Raw genomic sequence first — 16,734 nt, forward strand, 5'->3', positions numbered from 1 at the left:
ATTGCCTTACCCAGAGGGGACAAGGCTGGGCCTGAGAGGTCTGGCTGCAGCAGCCTCTCTGCTGCATGGCCCCCTGGGAAAGGTCACCGAAATGACTCTCGAAGCTCAGACACTGATGTGACTTGGATATGAAACTGTGTCTTAACCATCCCAAGCCCGTGGGACTATTTTGAGAGGCGGAAACCTTAGGAATGGAGGTTCAGCGGGCGGGACTTGGTCACTCTGGGTGAGCCTTTGAAGTTTATATCCAGTCTGCTTCCTGTTGGGCTGTTTTCTGGTCCACAGTTCCAGTTTTCATTTCCGTTGCTATAATAAAATGCCCTGAGCAGAGCATCTTGTAAGGTTGTTATGTGGCTTACAGTCCTGGGCTCCAGCCCGTCACTGCAGGGAAGTCACGGATGAGCTGGAGACAGCTTGCATTAGTTACTTTCCTATCACTGTGATAAAACACCATGACCAAGGCAGCTGAGAGAAGAAAAGATTTATTTGGATTTACACTTCCAGAGGGATAAGAATCTATCATTGCCATAGTGAGGAAACATGGCAGCGGGCAGGCAAGTATGCAAGCTGAAACAGAAGCTGAGGGCTCACACACTCAACCCCAAACACAGAGTAGAGGGGGTGAACTGGGAATGCCACGTGGCTATCAAACTCCCAAAGCCCACTGTGGCTGCTCTTGGTTGTGAACTTGACTACATCTGGAACTAAAGCCCAAAAATGAAGGGAACACCTGTGGTTTGGTGTGATTTGTGTGTTGATTGTTTGTTTTTTGTTGTTTTGTTTTTGCTTAATTTGAAGTAGAAGGTCACTTCTCACCTGGCTCTTTGAGGTAGGAAGACACACTTTTAATCCAGACCTAATCTGGGCCACACCTTCTGCTGGAAGCCTATGGAAGGACATGGAAGAAGGAAGCCTTTGCTCTTTGCCTGCTTGCCCTCACCTTGCTAGCACATCCATTCCTTCACTGGCATTGGGGCCTACTTGTTTGGGATTCTAGAGTATACTGAAGACTAGCTGAGACATCCAGTCTCAGGGTCTGAGCAACTACTGGATTCTTGGGCTTTCCTTTCACAGCCAGCCATTACTGGAAGCTGGACTGCAACCTGTAAGTCATTAATTAATAAATCATGTATACGTACATATTCATTCTTTAAGTTCTATTACTCTAGAGGACCATGACTAAATACACTCACCTCCAGTGACATGCTTCCTTCAGCAAGGCTGCACCTCTTCAATCTAGCCAAACAGTGCCACTAACTAGGGACCAAGTACTCAAATGACTGAGAATATGGGGTTCATCTCACTCAAACCACTGCACAGCCAGTTACACCACAGCCACAGTCGGGAACAGGGAATCTAAGGCTTCCTTGTTTGCTGTCAGCTGGCTTTCTTAACTCTTTAGGAAATGGTGCTGGGTCTTTCTAAATCAACTAGCAATCAAGACATGCCCCCACAGCCATGCTTTTAGGGCAACCTGATCTAGACAATTCGGTTGACACTCTCTTCCTCGATGGTTCTGGATTGTCAGAATCGACCAGCACATCCACAGTGAAGTGAGCAGCCACTACTGGAACCAGACTGAGCTTCTCCAACACGCCCTCACAGTCACAGTGGGCTAAAAACCATCCAAAGGTACAATACGGCTTCCTTCTGGATGCAGCTTCTACTCTCGTGTTGACTCATTCCACAAATGCTTTCTGAACACTGACTGTCAGGGGCAGGAGCAGGAAGAGGTCAGTGCTGCCCACTGCTGCTTTTCTGAGTTCCCAGGCCAGGATGAAGCCAAATATACATAAATGGATTAGGGGGATGGATCAGCCAGTAACGTGTCTGTTATCCAAGCATGAGGGCCTGAGTTTAGAGGCCCACAATCCACATAGAAAATGCTGAGCATGTGGGTGGAGACATCACCCAGGAGGTAAGAGCATTGGCTACTCTTACAGAGGACCCTGGTTCAGTTCCTAGCACCTACATGGCAGTTCACAACCATCCATAGCTCTTGTTCCAGGAGATCCAACATCTTCTATTGACCTCCACAGGGCCAGGCATGCATGTGGTGCACATACATACACGTAGACAAACATTCATATACAATGACTAAATAAATAATTGCTTAAATGCTGTATATGGCAGTGGGCTTGGGTATAGCTCCATGGACACAGGCAAACCTGTGGCACTCATCGTCCAGCCAGCCTGTTTGAATGGATAAGTTTCAGGTTCAGTGAGAGATCCTATTTCAAAAAATAAAGACAAAGAGACCAGGAAAAGACAACTGACATTATTATCCATACTCCACACACATGCACACACATGTTCACATGCACTCTCATGTGGATATGTACATATGTATATATAACAAACACACCACAACACGACACACATGCATATATGCGCGCATGCGCGCGCACACACACATACACACACACTTGAGAAGCTCTACTGTAGTTTGGGAATGTCCTTTAGGGCGTGGCTGCCACACCTGACTCATCATCATAGCCACCCAAGAAGATGCTATAAGTGACATGCCAGGCTAGCTCAGATTTAGCCACTTCCTGACAACTGTGCCTTCAGCAATGACAGGAAAAAAATTATATTCAGCCTCAGGTTTTAACTCTGGGCCAGGCACTGTGGAGGGGGTTTTATGAATAAAACTTGTGATAGGAAAGAGGTGGGCATTGCCACCATTTTCCCTACTTTCATATGGGGGAAACTGAGGCACCGAGAGATCAACATGCCCAGAATATCAAGCTGCAGAGGCAGATGTTTTGTTTTTGTGTATAGTATATGTTATGGTGTGTGTATGTGTGTGTGTGTGTGTGTGTGTGCACTTATGCACATGCCAAATATGTGTTGTTGGTGCCCAAGGAAGCCAAAGGAGGTATTGTCAAATCCCCTGGACCTAGAGCCACAGGCGGTGTAAGTGTTGAGGGTAATATTCTAAAAATCTGAGGTTTGGGCTGACTATCTAAGTGTCGGCAGCTCTGCTTAGCTCAGCTGCCACGTTTTTGTAGCCAGAGGCCACGCTTGCGCCACAGCTAGAAACGGCCAGCCAGAAACACCGGCCCTGGCACCCATGAGATGCCATCGTGGAGGCTGGCTCTGCCAATCCACCATTCTGTCTCCACAATGCTTGGCTGAACCCCAGACAGGACCTGCCATCTATGTCGTACCCAGTAGAAAGGAGACTCTAAAACGTAATTATTATTCAAAGGCTTTATATATTTAGAAATTAACATTTTGCCCACACAATTAGAGGTGTTTCCCAATATCTAACCTTAAGATATAAATTGTTACCCAGGACTGTTCTGGACCCATGCATGGTTCTCCATGGCTGCTACATCTCTCTGCTTCTCCCTCCTTCCTCTCCTCACTCCTGCCACATTAGCTCCTCCCAAATTACCAAGCTTTATTGTAAAATGTATGGGGGGAAATATCCTGCTACATGTAAGTAGTTTATGTGGGTGCTGGGAACTGAATTCAGATCCTCTAGAAGAGGAGCAAGCACTCTTTACTGCTGCGCCACCCCTCTGGGCCCCAGAACCTGTACCTTTAATTTCGGCTGTCTGGCTTCAAGGCCAAAGGTTGCCAAGAAGTACCTGTAGATCTTTTCTTTAGGACCCAACAGGACCCTTGCTCCAGCTCTTCCCTGCCTCACCAATTTGACAGAGACATTTTTGGACCTGTACAATGTTCACAAGGACAGAGTGAGCAGGGACACTCCCACCTGCTGGGTTTAGCCCTGCCATGAACCAGCTCAGGAGCCTCCTGTAGTGATGGCTATTCCTGGTTGTCAACCTGACTACATCTGGGATGAACGACAATGTCAGGGCACACCTGAGATCCAGATCTTCAGGCTGCAAGACAGGTTTCTGACCTGGATCCTGAGACAGTGGCCATGAAAACATCTTAGGCCCAGACAAGGGAGTACACACCTTTAATTCCAGGAGACTGAGACAAGCTGATCTCTGAGCTCAAGGTCAGCCCAGAACACAGCAAGATTTAGATCCAGGCTTGGTGGTACACACCTTTGATCTGAGCCACACCTTCTGCTGGAGGCCTACATAAGGACATTGGAAGAAAAAAAAATCTTTACAGTATACTTTCCCTGTTTAAGTCACTGTGGGGTCAGTCTCTTGCTTGGACCTAAACTGACACAAAAGCATAAGAACCACCTCACTGGTGGCTCTTGTCCAGGGTCTTTGGATAGAACCGGCCACTGTGGTCACAATGCTGAGATGGACCATTTGGGACCAAACTGCACACACTGGCTGCTGAAACCCACTCAGCCTTCTTCCTCCTTGTGTAAGCAGAGGTGTCTGAGTACATTTGACCTGCTGTGTATGGACTAATTAAAATGTATGGCTCCACCTTCTAGAGGCTAAGAGGTCCAAGGCCAAGGTGCAAGCAGATTTGATGTGTCTGGAGGCCTGCTATTCATACATGGTGTCCTATGTGCCTCTACATGGTAGCTTGGGCAAAATGAGCTCCTTTGGTCATTTTATAAGGCCCCAAACTCTAGTCTGTCTTCATGTCTAATCACTTCCTGTGATGGTTTTGTCAACTCAAAAACTAAAGACACCTTGGGAGAGGAAACATAAGTTGAAGAATTGACTCTACCAGATTGGCCCGCAGGTGTGTCTGTGGGGGCATTTTAAAAAAAATTGCTAATTAATGAAGTGACTATGGGTCATGTCACTCTTAGGTGGGTGATCCTGAGTTGTATAAGAATGGTGGCTGAGCGTGAGCCTGGAAGTAAGCCATTAACTAGCATTCCTCCACTATCTTGGCTTCAATTCCTGCCTTCAGGTTCCTGCCTTGATCCTGTCTTGGCTTTCCTTCATGATGGACTGTATGTTACCCGTAAGCCAGATACATGCATTGCTCCTCAAGCTGCTTTTGGTCAGTGTGTGGTCACAGCAACAAAGAAGCAAATCAGGACACCTCCTTGTGGCCTACCATTTAATGTTAGCAGACAGAGGCTCAGGTTTCAGTGCATGAGTTTGGGGGTGACACAATATTCAGACTACACCAGAGTAATATGAATATTGTAGGAATCACATAAGCTAATGTATGCAAAACACACGGCATATAACAAGTGTCATGTACAACATGGCATTCTTATGTGGGTCAACCGTTCTGATTTAGGGAGCAGGGCATGTCTTCTTGGAAGTCTCCTCTGCCCTTTTAATCCAAGCTGAATTAGAACCTGTCTTCTGTGCTCCTTCAAGCGTTTCCCATGTTCTGGTCTCTATGTTGTCAATCGGGTGTGGATGTAGGATTGAGAGTTTCCTGAGGGCAGAGGTGAGGCCCTAGGACCTCATATGTCTGCCTGGATGAGGGAACAACAGTGTTAGTTGAGGTCCCTTGAGATTATAGACAACCACGAAGAACATGAGGCAGAAGGCCCCTGAATGACCAAGTGGGAAGAGATAGGAGAGGTGGGAGGTGTGTATGGGGTGGGACACATCTTTAGTCACTACATATATTTTTAACTTTTGCTTTTATGTATGCCACAGGTATGTGGGTGCCCAAGGAGGTCAAAAGGTGTTGAATTCCCTGGAGCTGGAGTTATTGGTGGTTGTGAGCTGCCCATTGTGGGTGCTGGGGACTGAACTTGGGTCCTCTGGAAAAGCAGCAAGTGATTTTAATCACTGCGCCATCTCTCCAGCCCTGCTACCCTCTTTTTAAAAGCCTTTAAATTACATTTATTTGTTTATTTATTTATTTACTTACTTGTGTGTTTATCATTACACAGGTGAGGTCAGAGGACAGCTCTGAGTTGGTTTTCTTCATGTGTGTTAGGCTGTCAGGTTTGGTGGCAAGTGACTTTAACCTGATTTTATCTTTAATCATGCCTTTTGAGAATCTGTCTTTCAATTTACCTAGAAATCACTAAACAAGCTAGGGTGCTTGGTCAGCGAGCCTCAGGAATCCACTTGTCTTTGACTCCCTAGTTAGAAGCCTGGCCTCTTTTTTTTTTTTTTTTTTAATGTGGGTTTTTTGGATCAAACTTCAGTCCTCATGCTTGCAAAGCAAGCCCTCTCCTGACTGAACTATCTCCTCAGCTCTAAAATGTCCTGACGCCAGAGAGTACAGAGGAAGAGCTCTAGACACCAGAGTTCTCTGTAAGGTTTCCTGAGCCCATGGGGAGTTTCAGAGCCACAGTCCCCACTGGAGGAAGCTGCTTCAGGGGGCACTGTCACCATGCCATGCACAGTTTCATGTGAATGTGGTAATGGATGGATCTAGTCAGCTAGAGCTGCTGGGGAAATCTGTTCCCACTGCAGGTCTGAGGAAGCTTTCATGGCTTTCAGATAAAGGGTTGGCCACACTCCATGAATGCAGGGCCAGAAGCTGGGAAGCCAGGATCTGTCACCTTGAAGGTAAAGTTCAGGCCCCTTTGAATATGAACACACACACACACACACAGAGAGAGAGAGAGAGAGAGAGAGAGAGAGAGAGAGAGAGAGAGAGAGAGAGAGAGAGAGAGAGAGAGAGAATATCATTAGCTAAGCTCTGGAAGCAGGGGGCCATGTAAAATACATGGGAAATTCTATGATTTTGATCAGGAGCAGGGAGAGAAATAAGGAGCTATTTCAGGGACTAGTTTCCTCCCCTACCCCAGTGCTAGCTTCCTGTATTGGTGTTTTCAGCTGTTACAAGAAGAAACTTATGGCTGAATCATTTTTTTTAAAAAAAGGAGGTTTATTTAGCTCATACTTCTGAAGGTTCATGAAAATATCACCTGCTTCTTTCCGCCCATCTCTGGTGGTACCTTGAGGAAGGTGTCACAGAAGAGTGTACATCAGAAAGCCATGGGGGAAGGACTCTTTGGATAGGGTCCTGGCCTAGCTCAGTCTTGCCTGGAATTCACCACTACATAACTCATGTTAGCCTCTAACCCCTCTGCTTCAGCCTGACAACTGTTGGGGATCACAGGTGTGAGGCACCATGCCATGTTTTTTGTTATTCTGAGACAGGGTTTCACTAGTTAGCACAGGCTGGCCTCAAACTAGTAATCCTCCTGCTCAACCCGCCCCCCCCCCCCCCAAATGCTGTGATTCCAGATGTGTACCACCACACTCTGCATTGGTCTTGCTCCTATTCTAACAACCTGTGCTAGGTGTGGTGGTGCGTCTGCAGCACCGCTCGCTACTCAGGAGGCTGAGCTGGCAAGACCCCTTGAACCCATGAGTTTGGGAACACCCTGGGCAACACAGTGAGACCTCATCTCAAAACCTAAAGCAAACCAAAACCTTAGTTACTTGTGCCTGCCAGAGCTCACTGTGCAAGACCAGCACAAATCCTTCCTGAAGATGATACCCCTGAAGGCCTCATCACCTCCTACCGGGCCCGCCTCTCAAGGGTTTCCCTACTTTCAACATTGCCACAATGGGGCAATGTTGAAACGCTGCCTCCACATTTAAACCCTAGCACTTGAGCAAGTAAGTAGAGAGGCCTTTTGCCACCATCTTGGTTCCTGGAAAGATTAAGAGTTAAGTGCCAAGATGGAGTCCACGGTGTCCAGGTTTTTCCATCTGGGTGTTGATGTGGCCTTCTGGCCTTTAGCTAGCATACAGCAACAACAGTGACTGAGAGATACCCCAGAGTCTGTGGAGTGTTGTTAGCCAGGATGGAGAGCCATTCATCCAGTAACTACTTTATCCATCTGTCCTGGTTACATATGTCAACTTGACAAAGACTATACTCAGAAGGGAAAGCCCAATTGAAGAATTGCCTGGATCAGACTGGTCTCTGTGTGTCTATGGGGGATTCTCTCCACTGTTAACGATGGAGAGACCAGTTGTAGATGGTACCATCCATAGGCAGGTAGTCTTGGGTTGTATAAAAAAGCTAGGTAAGCAGAGTCTGTGAGTCAGTCACCCAGAAGGCAGCATTCTTCTATGGTCCCTGCCTCTAGGGCTCTGACTTGAGTTCCTGCTCTGACTTCCCTCAAAGATGGATTTTGACCTGGAAGTGTAAACTCTCCTACTGGAGTTGCTTCTGGTCTGAGTATTTATCACATGAACAGAAGAGGAAGCTAGAACACCATCCATTTATCAGGCCCATGTTGTATGCTGCTCTAGAGTCCCTTGTCTTCAAGAGCTCAGCCTGCCATGCCCATGGGAAGGACCTGTGTCTGGCAGCTCTAGATCATAAACAAAGTCTGAGTAGAAGCCAGTGGTTTCCCACCCTGTCATTCTTCAGCCTGCCTGGCTCACCTTCCTTTTAAGATGTTCTACCAGTCACCACAGAGCGCCCTTCCTACAGTGTGGCCTAATCCTTTCCCTTTTACACAGGCATCCTTCAAGACTGCCCCAGGGAAGAGATAATTTCCAAGTAGAAGATGCTGGGAATGTCCAAGTTAGGCTTGGCTCTGTGATCACAGGTCTCTCATCTTACCCTGCTAGGGCTCTTGTCCAAGGATTAAAGGCAAGGAATAAATTAGCTATAGGACAATCGGTTGACTGGGCAGTTCTCTACTGCAGGAAAGAAAGGGCCCATATATCAGAAACAAGTCAGGTGGTGACTCATGGTTTCACTTCCACAGCCCATTGGAATTCAGAGACCACCAAGGAAGAAAGTCCTGTTTATTTATGCTGTTTTCTAGCAGGCCTGCAGGCTCACAGTCTCATGCAACCCTACAGTCAGTCCTTTCTATTTCACAGTTGAGGTAAACAAGACTCAAGATTCACATAGGGACTCACGATCGGCCAGTCTATTCATGGCGAGGACAGAGTTGAGTTGTTTAACTCCAAAGATGGACACTCTTCTGAGCCTGGGCGGTGGATGCAACCACACCAAGAGATTCCTCCTGAGTTCATCACGAGGCAGTGCCTATGTGAGCCAGGACTGCCCTGTTGCCGGGATTCTCAGGACTGGCCTGGGCTGACTGTCGCCCTCCACATCTGTTGCAGAGAGTCCCGGCGGGTAGTGTAGGGCAAATGGTTGATGCGGAACCAGTGTCTGGGGACAATGTTTCCACTTGGTGTGTACAGCTTTTCCCCTTGTCTGCCCAGAAGACTGCGCAGGGCTAAGTTGCCCGACAGAATCTTCTCATAGAATTCCACTCCACCTTGGACATAGGCTGCAGACAGAGAGGCTGTGCGGCGGTCCAGCCAGCTTTCCAGGGCAACAGTGAGGGAGTCTTTGGAAAAGGTATAGGCTACATAGCCTACCACTACTGCCACCAAGTTGAAGGCAGCTCGCAAGCTCATAGGGCCTCCATAGAGCCCCAGGGCATGCTTGGCACCCACACTTATTGCCCATGTCCCTGCTAGGCAAGCTGGGGCTGGCAGGGTCTGTAGGGCAGCCACACCGCTCTCCAGGTATACCACCTCCTTGGCCAAGGCAAACTTCTGGGCATCATGAGACAGGGTCAGGGCATCTCTCAGCCTGGTGCCTGCTGGGCTTTGCCAGTCCACTCTTTGCCCATGTATGATCACAGTGTGTTCAATGTTGGTCACAGGGCCACCCAGGAAGATGGCAGGGATTCCCACCACAGCCCCAGCAGGCAACCGTGGGAAGCCAGCACTCACAGGCTGAAAAGTGAAGGCAGTGAAAGGCTTGTAGCAGTGACCTGAAGGGATACCTATGTCTTTTAGCACCTCTTGGAAGAGGCTCCACAGCTGAGGGCAAAGAGGAGCTGGCTGGCCGTGAGGCCAGTACTGGTAGAGCCACTGGACTATGGGATCTGAGAAGAGGTGAAATGAGATTTGAACCCCAAACAGGCCTGCGCAGGAACCCACCAACAGGCCTGTTCTGTGTCTTTGTATAAAGGCTGCAGCCCTCCATAGAGGACCAGCCATGAGTACTGCCTCTGCTGATACTTTGGCCAAGAATAAGAGAAGTCAGCTGATGGTTCTGTCAGGTTGCAGGCTACACAGCCTCCGGGGCCACACCGCTCTTAACTGAAGTGACGTTGCACTGTGGCTGAAGGTATGGGTTCCCTCCAGGGTCAGACGCCTCAGGTTTCACAACGTCAGCTCTCCATCAGGCAGCCAGGTGTGCAGTCACTGTGACGGGTAGATACAGAGAGGACGCTTCAGTGTTTCGCAGTGATGGACAGCCTCAGACAATGGCTGTGATTACTTATTGCCATGGCTAGACATAGCACAGTGTGGTGGACATCTTGGGGCAATAGCTGTAATTACTTTTTGCCATGGTCACACACAGCACTAAGTATTTAACAGCCTCACTCCAACCACCACTCATCTCAGAGTAACTCTCTAACTGACTTATCAATAAAGCACATGTTTAATTCACACAGTACCGAGAGCATTGCGTATACAGCTGTCTCTTGGTGGCTACAAGGGTTTGCTTCCAGGATCCCCACAGATATCAAAATCCAAAGACCATCAGCTGCTTTATATAAATAGCACAGTGTTTGCATATGAGCTCCCACATATACAAGCCCACCTCTCACATACTTTAAATTATCTCCATACTACTATAATACCCACTGCAACATAATACTACATATAGAGCTGGACTCCACTAGAACGTCTGCGAGCTCAGCAGACAATTTTGCTTGCATATTTTCAGTCCTTGGCTGATTGAATATGCATGGACACAGCCAGCCAACTGTACTAGGAAATACCTGCAAGACTAATAAACACAGGGAATATTTAAACACACACACATTTGTGCATAAATGTGCACACACTAAATGTGCACAACCTTGGAGGATTAGATTCAAGATACAAACATAAACATTCCAAGATCTTCACATACTCATCTCTTACAAGGCTTAGAATTTGTTATTATTATATTATTACCTATATTCTAAGTCACCTCTGTGTCACTCACAGTACCTTACAGTACCTATCACAATGCAAACACTACACAGGTAGCTGTGATGCTGTTATTGCTTAGGGAGTAAAGACCAGAAAATAAAGCCATATTCAGTACAGATAAAAATGTTCCTTCTGAAACATTTTTGATATGTAGCTGGTGGTATCACCAAATATAGAGTCTGAGGACATAGGCAATTCACTGGATGCAGTCAGTCTAAAACAAACAAACAAACAAACATCCTTGTCTTTCCAGAACCAATAACGCAAAAGTTGGTCTTCAGCTGTGAAAAGGAATACAGCTGGACAGGTTTCTTTTCTTTTCTTTCTATCTTTTTGTTTTGTTTTGTTTTGTTTTTTCAAGACACAGGGTTTCTCTGTGTAGCCCTGGCTGTCCTGGATCTCACTCTGTAGACCAGGCTGACCTCGAACTCAGAAATCCACCTGCCTCTGCCTCCCAAGTGCTGGAATTAAAGGTGTGCGCCACCACTGCCCGGTGCTGGACAGGTTTTTTGACCAAAACCCCAGGTGGCAGTGCCTCATGCTGAACAGTGTCCCCACCTCCACCAAGCTCCCATGGCCACACTTTCATTATCTCAGGATGGACTGTATTTGGAGCTTGGGTCTATGAGAGAAATGGAATGGAAGGGATGGCAACAGCCAAATCTCACTGCTTTCGAGCTCAGATTAGAAGGCATACAGAAAAAATGCCACATGAAATGGAGGTGAAAGAAGGCCATTTGTTAGCCAAGCAGAAAGGCCCAGGGAACCAAGCCTGGCTATACCTCAGTCTTGGACCTCCAGCATCCGGAACTAAGGAAAAATAAACTACTGGCTAACTAGTGGCATGCTAACCACTCACAGTAGAGGCTCAGTATTTGATCACAGGCTGTTAGGGGTCCATAGCAAGCGGTTCACTTTAAAAATGTTATCTATTACATATACACACATAGACCATCAACCTCACTAATTATTATAGTTAATACTGTTTTGTGGGTGGTGGTTTTTTCTTTGAGACAAGGTCTCACAGGTACACTTTTGAATATTCTGGGCACCTTATTTCATCTGTGATTATTAAGCCACTAATTATGACTGTTATTTATCTTTGGATAAAATTTCACTTTGCTACTATCTCCACGAAGCGTTTGATTAGCAATATACTACTGCAAACAACATTTAATATACTGCATCACATAATTAACCCATTCTTTCCAAGAGGAAACTGAGGCTAGAAAAGACAGGGTCCTTGGGAGGGAACCAAAAAAACTCTCCTGGGTCGACCTCTGAGTCTCGCAGTTGGCCTAGAAGCGGGTGTAGGATTCTGGCTTTAGAAGAGTTCCCAACGCGATTCCGCCCTGACACACAGGGGGCTGCTTCCAACAACCGGAACATGACTGAACCCGGAAGCAAGACATGGGAGAACTCCCGTGCTCACAGCCAAGAGCGAGATCTTACCTCTCCAGCAACCTCGGAACACGCCGCTCCCGCACTGGACTGGGCAGGCGCAAAGCACGCCGGTCTGGAGCCTTCGGGGGCGGGGCTTTTGTGGGCGGGATGGTCCTTTGTGGGCGGGGCTTGGAGCCGTGCTTCTGCTCTGGCCCTGGCTGCTGTATCGCTGGAGTCAGCTCGCTAAGGTCTTATTCAAAGGGAGGAGGAGCAGCTTGAGGATTTTGCTATCCAATTCAACCGTGTCGTGGCGCCCATCGGAGCTAAGATAGTGACCTGTTGGTCCGGGTTTGTCAGCGCAGAATAAGTGTCTGTGCAGTACGCTGGGAGAAGAGCATAGCTTGGTGAGGTCTGGAATTTGCTGCCAGTGACCACTGCATTCCGAAGGTCAAGTAACCTTGTGAGGCCTGCAAGAAGTGCTGTGTAGACTAGATTAGAGTTAAGTAAGCAATACTTACTAGAAGGCACACCAGCAAATGGTAGATGCGTGGATACACATGTGTGTGCTCATTCGTTTAAAGGCCAGAGGTGAACTTGGATGCTGCTTCTCAGGAGCCAGCTGACCAATTTTTGGAGATAGGGTATCTCACTGGCACCTGGGGTTCAGCAATTAAGCTAACCTGCCTGGTCAGGTGAGCCCCAGGGATCTACCTGCTTCTGTCTCTCCAGTGCTGGGATTACAAGCATACACCATTAACAACCAGTTTTTTTATGTGGATGATGAGGCTTGAGCTCAGGTCTGCGTGCTTTTGTGGCGTCTGTCACTTTACCACTTGAGCCACCTCATTAATAGTCTAAGGAGTTTTCTAAAAAGCAATTCCAAGGGGCTTTGCGTGTTAAAATACCATTACTAATATTTTAGTTACTATTCAGTAGGTTAGAGTAATATGTTTAACTATCTCATGTCTTTAAGCCTAAAAGTCTGTTTACAAATATTACCTTAATACACCCAGGAATCTCTGGATAAGGATATTATTTTAATTGGTTTATGGTCAACTTTCAATTCATCCACAAGCCTTACAGATTATCTTTCTTATTTATATCCCACGATTTCCATCTTTAATCAATTTTTCTGAGACATCTCAAACCACACTTTGCACTTCGGTGAACTTAGTTGGTTTTTTTTTGTTTTGTTTTGTTTTTTGAGACAGGTTTCTCTGTGTAGCTGTAGCTGTAGCTGTGGCTGTCCTGAAACTCATTGTGTAGACCAGGCTGACCTCAAACTCAGAGATCTACTTGATTCTACGTCCTGAGTGCTGGGATGAAAGGCACATGCCACAGTACTGCTGCTGCCACCGTCAGTGCCACCACCACTCGGCTTAGTTGGTTCTGTTAAACACACTCACCCCCAGGATTAGTCAGAGTTCTCCAGAGAACTAGAGCCTGGAGTGTGAGGGTTTGTGGAAAGAAGTTTAATAGAAAGCGTTGGTTCCATGGACGTGGTGGCCTGGATCCTTAATCCCAACACTTGGGAGGCGGAGGCAGGCAGATGGGCTCCATACAGTTACCAAGGCTGGAGACCTGAGGTTTGCTTTCAGATAGTTGAACCACCAAGATTGCTTGTGGCCTGCCACTGGTCAAAACCAGAAGCCCCCAGAGCAAGAAGACAAATGCAAAAGTTCTGATCTGAGTCTTAGTCCAGAGCCAGGAAAACACCAGTGTTCCAGGCTGGGAGCTTTGCTTATCTTTCAGTGTTAAGGACGGACCTGCTGGGACTTCGGTCTTACCACCCTTAGCTGTGCCCCAGGAGGAGGGAGAGCACTTTTTCTTAGACTAGACTGTTGTTCTGGTCATGTTAGACATGATGTTAGCTGTGGAAGGGACTAACCCACAGCCCACCAATATAAGGTATAAGGAACAGTGCATGGTCAGTCCAAGGCTGTGAAACAGGGTGTAAAGATAACGGTGGTCATTGACTAGCTGGCAGTCCAGTTATCAAGACAGCGGTGCTCTCTGTTGCATCTCTACACTGAGGGGTAAAGTCGATGCCACACAGCAGCTGTGACTCCTGGCCAGGGGCATTGGGTTGGTCAACATCTGTCATGGAGCAGGGAGTTCCTCGGGGGGCCTCACCCCTCTGGGAGAATCTATGGGCAAGTTAATGAATGCTGGGGAGAGAAAGAGACGTTTTCCTCAGTAGTATAGCGCTGAGATGATGCCTGCGCTCCTTTAAATAACCCCCACCCATGCTCCTGTAAGCAACCCTCACGAAATTCATTGTTATACACCGAGACATGAAAGTAGAAGAGAGAACAATTAGGAAGAGGAAGCAGATCAGTGAGAGGGGAGGGGACAAGAAAGGGTGAATACAATGAACATTAAGTACATGTGTGAAATATCATAATCATAATGAAACTATTAATTATTTTAATTAACATATGCAAAAAGCATTAATAAAAAAATCCCGTGTTTATTGGGTTGGACCAGGGATGTGGTATGTTTGTGTCTCAGATGCAAGGAGAAAGACCACTGTCCCAAATCATAAAGCCAAATTAATTAAAGCAAGCTTTTATTATCTGTGTACATGGGCTGTCTCTCCCTAAAGGTAGGGTTCAAGAGATAGCATTGGGCATGGGTAAGGTAAGGGTTTTTAGGATTTGGTAGCAGGAGGTTTTGACTTTTTTTTTTGTTTTTTGTTTGTTTTTCAAGACAGGGTTTCTCTGTGTAGCCCTGGCTGTCCTGGAACTCACTCTGTAGACCAGGCTGGCCTCGAACTCAGAAATCTGCCTGCCTCTGCCTCCCAAGTGATGGGATTAAAGCCGTGCACCACCACTGGCCAGCAGCAGCAGGTTTTGAAAGGGGGGATTTGGCAGGCAAGTAGGTGGGGCTGTAGGAGCAGAACATAAATATAACAAACTAGTCAAGGCCTCCTGTAGCAAAGATGTGTTTGTAGGTGGTCATAACAATAGATGGTTATGATAACCTTTTTAAACAAAGGTGTGGTTGCTGTTTCTTGGAAAAGGCAGTACAAAAATCATTTGTACTTAAGGTTACATGTGGGTCATGGGCTTATCCTTGAGAGACATATTTAATTATAAACAGGAGTGAATCGAGTTTGTCTTTACTATAAGATGGCTTTTAAGCCTAAGATGGAGGCAGGCTGGTTTATCACTTTGTGTAAGATGTGTACTGTTGTTTACTGGGGCTAGAGCCCTCTGACTACTTTCCATATGCACCTCAAGGTTTTGCTTTTTAAAACTTTTGTATGAATGTGTATGTGTGGTATGTGCACATATGTGTGCATGCGTATTTAAATGTGTGTGCATCTGCTTGAGTATTTGTGCATGTGTGCATGCCAAGGATTAAGGCTGATGGCGGGTGTACTCCTCAGTCACTCTTTACCTGTTTATTGAGACAAGGTCTATCACTGATTCTAAAGTTTGCCAGTCTAGTAGTCTAGTAAGCCATCTTGCTCTGAGAAGTCCTGTCTACACTTATCATGGAATGGGCTACAGGCAGGCTACCATGCCCACCAGGCTTTGACCCGCCCCAAAACTTGGGGGTCTCCGTGTCGCCTTGAAACTCTCAGGTTTCGGTTCCAGTTGTTCCGCGCACCTCCCGTGTCCCCTTTTCACCCGTGGAAGAGAAACACGAGAGGCAGAATTCGGGTATCACCACAGCGAGGTTTTACTTGTAACAGCAGAAGTGAAAAACGCGGAAGGGCCAAAGACAGGAAGAGGCACAGCTTAAATACACCCTAGAGTGCCGTGTTCACTTCTGATTGGCTGTTCACTCATTACCCATAATACGCCCTGGGATGGGCAGTGACTTTTGGCACGCTTTTGCCTTTTTGCACCTGCGCAGTTAGTTATTTACTAGTGGGAAGGACACGATGTCCGTGCCATCTTGGAATGATGGAATTATATCACCGCTAACAGCGGCTTCCTACAGCTGAGTGCTTAGAGTAAAGGTTTTTTAAAGGGGGAAAAACAAACCCCTACATCCTGGTATCTTGATTGACAGCTGCTGGGAGAAGTTTTACAGAAGCAAGTAATTCAACAGAAGCTAAGGTGAACGGTTAGCTGGTCAGGGAGGTTTGCACACCAGGCAGTTTAGCTAAGATAAATTTTCTGGGACATCTTGACCTCAGTTCCTAGAATACAGTTGGGTAGTTTTCCATGTTTTTTTTTTTTTTTTTTTTTTATCAAGGAGATCAACTTCTAGTTAAACCTAAAATGGCCTTAGCGAGGATGAAAGGTGGAGAAGCCTCTGTACTGTCTTGCCCTGTCACAGAACCTCTCCCAGCCTTCCCTCAAAGGTCAACTACCTTGTGCAAGGACACCTAGTTCCCAACCTGTGTCAGCTCAGATCTCCAACCTGCTGACTGTTGTTGGGAAACACTGCTATTTAAGGTCTCGGTCTCCCACGTCTGGATAGCTCCTCTGAAGCCTGCCTTCTGCAGCAGGGCTTCCTCTTCTCCACGTAACCTTATCTAGAGAGCCTGAACCCGTACCATCTACCTGAGGAAGGTCATGTAGTCCTTGACAAACTTCCT

The 16,734-nt window shown here is 46.9% G+C and overlaps 1 protein-coding gene across 1 annotated transcript; it reads right to left on the minus strand.

The window, feature by feature from the left end:
* Positions 1-8,573: 8,573 nt before the first annotated feature.
* Tmem177 (transmembrane protein 177) lies at positions 8,574-12,354 on the minus strand. Its single transcript, XM_034512741.2, has 2 exons — positions 12,249-12,354; positions 8,574-10,016 (listed from the first exon to the last, which is right to left on the minus strand). Exon 2 carries the CDS (start codon positions 9,807-9,809, stop codon positions 8,874-8,876), a length of 936 nt encoding a protein of 311 aa, XP_034368632.1. The 5' UTR covers positions 9,810-10,016; positions 12,249-12,354; the 3' UTR covers positions 8,574-8,873.
* Positions 12,355-16,734: the final 4,380 nt, after the last annotated feature.

Source organism: Arvicanthis niloticus, chromosome 10 (genome assembly GCF_011762505.2).
Source record: "Arvicanthis niloticus isolate mArvNil1 chromosome 10, mArvNil1.pat.X, whole genome shotgun sequence".
In the NCBI taxonomy this organism is placed as follows: Eukaryota; Metazoa; Chordata; class Mammalia; order Rodentia; family Muridae; genus Arvicanthis; species Arvicanthis niloticus.

Excerpts from the sequence above, each read along its gene's own strand:
- Tmem177 (XM_034512741.2), bottom strand. The coding sequence starts at position 9,809 with ATGGCTGGTCCTCTATGGAGGGCTGCAGCCTTTATACAAAGACACAGA.